This window comes from Eucalyptus grandis, chromosome 8 (genome assembly GCF_016545825.1).
Source record: "Eucalyptus grandis isolate ANBG69807.140 chromosome 8, ASM1654582v1, whole genome shotgun sequence".
NCBI classification, from domain to species: domain Eukaryota; kingdom Viridiplantae; phylum Streptophyta; class Magnoliopsida; order Myrtales; family Myrtaceae; genus Eucalyptus; species Eucalyptus grandis.
In genome coordinates, this window is record NC_052619.1 from 19,937,206 (window position 1) to 19,945,811 (window position 8,606).

Below are 8,606 nucleotides of genomic sequence, written 5' to 3' on the forward strand. Positions count from 1 at the left end.
ATGTTGCATCATTGATTCAATTCTGGCATAGCATTTTTGCATTTTCAAGATTTTTTGTCAATTAAATTCCGACATCGTTTGTTTATGTTTGGTTCTATCATAAAGTATATATTTTCTTGGCCTTGTCATCAATTAATGTCCAGCATAGTTTATGTTTGTTCTTCTCCTTTGAGAATAATCCAAAATGGGAAGTGTTCAATTGTATCATAAAAACGTAACTGAATTGGCATAATAATCACGCATTAGAGTTGGCTCTCAACTGGTCTCTTTGGTTGGTGTCTTGTCTTCACGCAATGAGTCAGTGTCTCCCAACACAATGATAGGAGCATGACAAGTGGTCCTTTGAATTATATAGATATACGATGTTTGCTAACCTTTCAGTTATAGGCATATCTATTGTTCGATCCCTCTTGTTCTTGTTTAGTCCCCTTCGTTTCGAAAGTCGTTTCTATTTTTTCCTCGTCTTCTCCCTTCTTCTGTTTATGAGGTTTCTTTGAATTTTTCGTTAGTAACGGCGACGATATTCTATCTAAATATTAGACATAGGTAATAAATAAGAGAATACTAAAGAAATTCGAGAGATTATGTTTTCTCCTCAAAGGAGACCCTTTCTCTACACATGTACCAGTACACCCGACTAGTCTAGAAGAAATCAATATATCCGAGGAGTAGTTGAGAATTGAATTGAATTTTTTCATTGGAAAGAAGAAACAGATCTTTTTTTTTTTTGTTCCTATTCTTCTTTCTGAAAAAGGGTGGTTTCAAAAAAAGGATTATTTCATTTGATCGAGTATGCTACCAATAAATTATTCATCCGATTCTAATGTGTGCTTTCAGAGGAACATGTATGTAAGAAGGAAGCTTGAGCTTGATGCAAATTGCTAAAATATATGTTGCTTTATATGATTATCAATTTCAGTAAAGAGTTAAGTCCCATTTGAATTAAATTTGTTGATTTTCTTATCGTTTGTGATATTTCCTATTCGGAGTTGACGTAGAACCTCTCTCTTTCAATTACAAATCAAAATAACGATTTTCAGTAAAAGATATTTCGTTGTAAGAAAAATTCTAGTGAAAGTATAAAAGTTTTTGGGCAATACCAATATTACAAACTGAACTAATAATGCGAGAAAATGGAGAGAGAAAACCTCCACATAATAGCCAATACAGCATTTGCTTAAAAAGGTCTAAAGTTCCTCGTTCTATCTCTTACAATTTTACGCACGTTAACCAAAATAAAGTGGTTATTAGCTTAGTTGTTTTGAAAATGTCTGGCCTTGCTAACTATCAAAGTGCAATAACTAGTCATTAGAAAGATACATAAACCTCGCTGCCAAGTCTTCTCCTTTAGTAGCCCTAATCATCCATTGAAGTTTATTGATCCAAACTCCTAAAGAACGCTATATCTCATGTTGTGTGAGGATACTCCCCATGAACCTCTAGCACAGTCAATTGCATTTTTGGCTTGATGGATTCGGAGTGGGGCTCGGTAGGGATGGCCTAGTCAACTGCATATTTTATTAATCTTATCAAGTCATTCACAAATTTTCTAATCAAGTCTCTCTGACATAAAATTTGAGAAAATTCACTTGATACATCCATCATACAATGCAAAAGTATGACGAAGCAAATAAATCAGGTTGAAGCCCACTGAATCCGTGTGAAAAATATTAGCGAATGTATATAATAATATGAGTATGATGTGAATGAAACTTAGCTAGTGTGGACATTCACGTGGACGTGCACTTTGGGAAAATTTTATCCCATCACACTACGACGTGGTTTTTCGGTCACATTGATTGAATTTATCTGGATTTGGTCCGCCTAAAAGTACAAAAAAACTCGATTTAGATTAAGGGTAAAGGTACGAACTTTAAGCAGGCTTTGATCATCTCTCGTGCAGAGACTGAAGTAGAGATCTTCAGACCATCTCCTTCCATGGCGATCCTGCCTTTTTCCACCGGGTCGCTCCCAAAACCCTACCTTTCCGCCCCGGGAGCTCGCGCGCCCTCCTCTTTCTCCTCCTCCGGCGGCCTCTCTCCGACGCCGCCGACGACCCTCCGTTCTCTCCTAAGCCCCCCGGCCGAGCCCCAAGACCCCGGAGAAGCAAGGCCCGGAAGGAACCCCCGGGATCAAGCCGGGGCGGCGACCCGGAACGCCCGGCCGGGCCGGACCTCCCCTTCGACTTCAGGTACTCGTACTCGGAGACAAGCGCCGCCGGCGAGCCCATCGGGTTCCGCGAGCCGCCGCGGTTCTCTCCGTTCGGGCCCGGCCGGATCGACAGGACTTGGACGGGGACTTCCGCGCCGGTCCGAGAGGCGCCGGACCCGGAGAAGGCGGCGGGGAGAGGGAACGGTTCCTGGGACCTCCGCTTTCGGAGGAGGAAGTGGCGGAGCTCGTGGAGAGGTACCGGCGCAGCGATTGCAATCGCCAGATTAATCTGGGTAAGTGTGCATTTTTCGTCTTTTCTTTGTAGTGATATTTCTGATGATCCCTGAGATCTCAGCTGATGAGATAAGCCACTGCCTAGTGTAGATTGTAGAATTTGTGAAAAATTCTGTGTTGATGAATGATATGAGCCTGTTTTTGGATCTTTCTTGTAAGTTTTGATTTTTCTTGATTGGCTTGGCTACTCATTAGTATAGTTGCTGTACTTGAGACCTGTACCAATGCTGCTTGTGTATATTCCTGTAATGATATGAATGCATTTGACCAAGATGAGGAATTTTGTGAATCCTTCATGTGTGGCGAAGTCAGCACCAGGTCGACAATTTAACTTAGTGTGATTTGGGTACAAGCTATGTTCTTTGGTGGAATTGAAAATAGAGACTCAGTTTGAGATACCTAATTTTGGTTTTTGGGCAGAACATGGAAGTTTTGTCGAGGAGAGTCAATGAGAGATGTTGCCACACTTTGTTATTATCTCCATTTTGCGCTTTGTGAAATTTTCTTATATTTCTGACTGCACTTTATGTCATTATTTTCACGCAGGCAAAGGAGGAGTTACTCACAACATGTTGGATGATATCCACAATCACTGGAAGAGAGCCGAAGCAGTTAGGATTAAGTGCCTGGGAGTGCCGACACTTGACATGGACAATGTTTGCTTTCACCTTGAGGTATTAACTGAATGAACTGACTGAGAATACAATAAGGCCCTTTTGCCTTTTCATGGTCTCTTATTTGACGGATTACCAGTTTTCTCAAAGGACAAATCTGGTGGGAAGATAATTTACCGCAATATCATATCCTCCTCTTGTATCGAGGTCGACATTATGATTCGAAGGAAAGACCAGTTATACCTCTCATGCTGTGGAAGCCTTATGCACCAATATACCCAAAGCTTGTGAAGAATATTGCAGAAGGATTGACATTTGAGGAAACAAAAGAAATGAGAAACAGAGGACTGAACTCTCCCCCTTTCACGAAACTTAGTGAGTAAACTTGTTTCCAATGGCTTGGCCATTTACTAAGGTCTACTTGTTTCTTACTTGCTATAATTGATCTCAATACGAAATGATAAACTAGTCATTTTACATCAGCAAGGAACGGCGTGTATGTCAATGTGGTCGAGAAAGTGAGGGAAGCATTCAAGACTGAAGAGGTTGTGAGGTTAGACTGCAAACATGTGGGTACAAGTGACTGCCAACTGATTGGCGTGAAACTTCGAGTATGCTCTCTAAATTTCATCGTTTTTTTCTTCCTTTTCTCCTTGGGATGTTAGCTTTTTTACTATCATCTTGATTTGTATTTGTCTTTTTAGAGCTTAGATCAAATTATGTCTGTCTTACACCCATGCAGGATTTGGTACCATGTGTTCCTATATTATTTAAGGACGAGCAGATCATTCTCTGGAGGGGGAAGAGAGATACCGAATCAACCTCCACTTCACATGCATGACCATAAAATAGACATACCGTGAGACCTGCCAAGAAAATTGGTTGCAATGTGTTACACATTACACTAGAGCATTTTTAGAGTGGAGACTCTAGGTAAGCCAACTGACGCATCCATATGTACAGTGCCTGTTAAAGAAACTATTGCATCATATTTGGTATTGGATGTTTCAGATGAAGCATGCTGCATTAGCAACACAGGCTTTTTTGATCATACACAGTTTAATTTCTCAAACCTTGTGCAGATATTGTGGGGTACCATAGATTGAGATGCTGTTGCTTCAACAAAGACATTGTGCGAGAAGGCCCTGGACCTCAAAGAAACGCGACTTCCTGTCTTCTAGGACACTCGCTATCTCAATTTGAGTTCAGAGGATGGGAATGCTAGAGTTTTAACTGGCAACTCTTCCATGACAATGTACTCTAGTCACTTCTTTATGGACACTTTTGTTTCTTGAAGTAGTTGGGAGTTGGGACTTACATCCCAGGTTTGGCTATTTGGTTCTTTGCGCCTAGTTTCGGTGTAGCAGCTATGTTTCGCGTCATCCTTTTTTTCCAAGCCCTTCTCTTTCATGTGATTATGCTGTGATATGTAAATCGATCATACGAATTAGTATATAGATTCTGATGAAAAGGAATCTCGGATGGTAAGTACGGAGGTCTTTTATTCATTGTCATGCTTTAAGCCCTTGTATCTCTAGCTCGCGAAAGCTGTGATATGTAAAATCAGATATGGCCGTTACCATTTAAAACATGCTCGTGCAATGATTCTTTTTACCGTCATTTATATATTTGGAATAATTGTTTTCATTCTGGTCGAGACGAAACTAAGTACCATTTTACTTGAAAATGTCGAAATAAATTGGAGTCTGCTATTTTCAATTCATACTTTTTAGTTTTCAAGAAAGAGCCTATCTCGATAGAAAATAATAATAATAATGGAATTCGTCTAAGATCTCACATGTTAGATACATCATCTACTTATATATTTGAATTGTCATTGGTCTTTTGATTTTTCTTTCAACTTCATTTGAGTTTGCTTACAGACCAAAGTTGTAGAGGGGGTTTGGGTACCTAAGACAACATAGGGTGCATTGCAAAATAGAGAGAGACATCGCCCTCCATAAATTAAGTTGTAGCAAGTGATAAACAATGGACATGAAGTGTAGAAAAAGACTAATTCGATCAGCACTTCACCAACACCGAAGAAACGCTACAATAAATAGTGCAAATAGGGACATACACAGAGGGAGCAACCAAACACAATTTTCCATGGTTGCTTTGGACAAACCTTACATTTCTTGTGATTGAGCTCTTTTTCATCTACCATGTGGTTGGTGCTACTCTGAATGTTAATCAAGTGTACAAGATATGTAACGGCGACACGTACGATCCATCCAATCTCTTCGACAATGCCATAGACTTGGCCCTCGCCGATGTCGTGGAGCATACGGCCGACAATAGTTATAACCACTGCGACAAATCCAAAAACCACTACGGAATGCCGGATGATTGTTATGCACACGGGGCCTGCAATGGCGTGCTCGTGCCTTTGGATTGCAAGTCGTGCTTGATTGTCACGAGGATACGAGACAAGTGTGCTAGGAACATTGGAGAGCAGGTTCAGCTTCAAGATTGTAGGATCAGATCTGAGAATCACAAGTTCATGGAATAATCCCAATTATCGGTGGCTTCCATGAATTTGACATGATTTCTTACGTCTGCTAATAAATGCATGGTTGTTACATATTACTATTCGACATCAAGTGCAGTGAAACGTTTACTTGATATATACGGAAATGAATAGCGTATTTATGAGTGTCTCGAACAATCAAATCAAATCGAAATTTTGGAAAACCGTCATCTATAGCAATCGCGTCCTGTCCATGGGCTCCGTCCGTGCAAGCATTTCTCACGATCGTGGGCGACCGTAGACCCTTCGAGCCAGCTTCAAGCAATCCAGCCAGTGCAGGACCTCCACGTTCGGGTCCCTCTTGACCGCGACGCTCGAAGCCGTGATCTGCACCACGCCCTGGTAGCTCGTGATCCTGCCGTGCACTCGAGTGACCGCGTCCAACTTCACCAGCGAAGCCTGGCTGTTCGCCACATCGGCAATCAGTCGAACACCCTGGGGACGTTGGCGGGCGAAGTAGGGAGAGGTGGCGTGGTTGAGCCAGAGGATGCAGGGGACGCAGCCGGTGCCATCGTCGACCGCAAACTTGAGGAAGCGGCCGGGCTTGTGCTCGCGGTAGACGACAACGCCGAGCACCTCCGCGCGCGATAGGGAGATGCCGTCGCGGGAGAAGGTCGGGGTGTCGGGCGGGGATTGGGCAAGGGAGAGGAGGTCGAAGGCTAGGAGCTTGACGTGGACGAGGGATAGTGATTTGTCCATTAGAAAGAGGGGGGAAGGTGTCTATTGATGACGACCGGCGATCGCTATTTGAAGAGATCTACGTGGGCTGCTCTCGACAGGTCCGTTTGATTTGAAGTGGAAGTGGGACGAGCCTCCAAGGATATGGGGAATGGATTACCCATGCCAAGAACTGCCCAGATTCGACTGAACCGACTGGTTGGGTCCTGCTCTAAAGTGTGTCGATCTAGTTCCCTATTCTTAAAAGTAGAATCAACTACTTATACATATTCTTTGTTTCTTCAAAAAAATTAGTAAAATTATGAACTAAATACTATCCTGGTCCAATTTCAAATAGTAGGAAAAAAAAAGTAACCGTGTTGGAGACATTATTTATGCAATTGATTTGATTAAAGATACTTAAATCAATCCAAGATTTAGATCAATAGCTATTAGTGATTCAAAATGGTTTTGTACCTTCGTATTTTCCTTGTATTGTTTACACTTTGGAATATAGATACATGTAAAGAATACACATCAAAGCAAAGTGAATACAAAGAAATTCTTCAAGAACCCTTTTTCTTTTACATCGTTTTCGACCAATTCCATTGAATTTGAATTAGACTGAACCTAGAACCGATCAGCCTTACCAGCCTCTCCCTTTTATCTTTATTTTATCCATTTGATTCTTACCTACTTAGATAAAAGTGACGACGTATTCGTTAAACCACTCTGATTAGTGACGTGGCTTAACCCTTGCATAAACTAGCTTGATTTAGATTAACCAACCTGCAAGAGAACTACCGTTAGAACTACTATGATACGTCCATCCCCTAGAAGTAGCAGAGAAAACTAGGACATAAGTTCATAGGACGAAAGTCATCCAATACATGGAACATCTGCCGATGAATCCCCAAAAATGTACATGTTTTACAAGTCCGATCGACTCCGCCAATAGACGAGAGCAGAAATTGCGCGTTTGGCTGTGTAAATATACAATGTAACGAATAACATTTGATACATTTTAGTGACTGCCTTTCCTCGTCGGCATTGAGTGAACTTCCACTTCTTGTCGCAAATTAGCACCATCTCAAGTTTAACCAGCAGCGATGTCCCTAAGCCACAAACAATCACCGTCGTCGTAACAATTTGTCACGCGCACTGATTTTTTATATTTATTTTGAATTATTCTTTCTGGTCTGGATACTATTCCTGTGAGTAATATCAGGAGAAATAGTCAACCAATCTTCATTTAGATTAGTTGACTCGTTGAAAAAGTTCGTCGTAAAGAAATTGCTAACCTTGATGCTGAAGAGAACACTACTGTCAGGAACCTGTTGACCAGCAGTTACGGCAAGCCCATGAACATGCCCAGCAGACGGTGCTTTGACAACATGCTGCTACGGAAACTTTCAGTTCTTCCATACAGGGGAACATAAAGGTGAAATGTACCAGGTGAATCTAGCACTACCGCATAACTCCATTTTCATTGCTTCTAAAACCAATATAGGTTGACCTTTCTCCACTCGCATCCCATCCTTCTCCAGGACCTTGACCACTAAAGCTGCCATTGGTGCCACTACCGTTCCCTGTGGATGTGACGCCATCTCAAAACTGGGATTGTGCTGGCTGTCATCGTCGTCGAACAATGGCTGTCCTAGTTTCTGTCTGAAATTGTAACGACCCAGACCCGGGGCAATACGGAGGGACGGACTAAGATCGCCTCGGCAGTACGCGGGCGAGGCTAAGGGCATTTCTCTTGTCCCACATTACTTAGGGGGGAGTTCTGGGAGTCTTTATAAGGCTAGGGTCCCTTAGTATGTGTGACACGTTTTAAAGCCGTGAGGACTCAGTGTCCAAAGCGGACAATATCACACAGTGGGTCCCGGGTTGTTACAAATAGTATCAGAGCCGACTCCCGCAGCGTGTGGGGCCACAGCGAGGGCACTGTGCCTTAAGGGGGAGAGAATGTAACGACCCAGACCCGAGGCAGTACGGAGGGACGGACTAAGATCGCCTCGGCAATACGCGGGCGAGGCTAAGGGCATTTCTCTTGTCCCATATCGCTTAGGGGGCAGTCCTGGGAGCCTTTATAAGGCTTGGGTTCCTTAGTATGTGTGACGCGTTTTAAAGCCGTGAGGACTCAGTGTCCAAAGCGGACAATATCACACAATGGTGGATCCGGGTCGTTACAAATGGTATCAGAGCCGATTCCTACAGCGTGTGGGGCCACAATGGTATCAGAGCCGATTCCTGCACACAATGGGGTCCGGGTTGTTACAAATGGTATCAGAGCCAATTCCTGCAGCGTGTGGGGCCACAATGATATCAGAGCCGATTCCTGCAGCGTGTGAGGCCAC

The 8,606-nt window shown here is 42.8% G+C and overlaps 1 protein-coding gene and 1 pseudogene across 1 annotated transcript; one reads left to right on the forward strand and one right to left on the reverse strand.

Moving 5' to 3' along the window:
- Positions 1–1,910: 1,910 nt before the first annotated feature.
- Positions 1,911–4,567, forward strand: LOC104428873 (annotated as a pseudogene).
- A 1,081-nt stretch (positions 4,568–5,648) lies between these two features.
- On the reverse strand, positions 5,649–6,366 carry LOC104456968 (CST complex subunit STN1). The gene has a single exon (XM_010071872.3). It carries the CDS (start codon positions 6,286–6,288, stop codon positions 5,809–5,811), a length of 480 nt encoding a protein of 159 aa, XP_010070174.2. The 5' UTR covers positions 6,289–6,366; the 3' UTR covers positions 5,649–5,808.
- Positions 6,367–8,606: the final 2,240 nt, after the last annotated feature.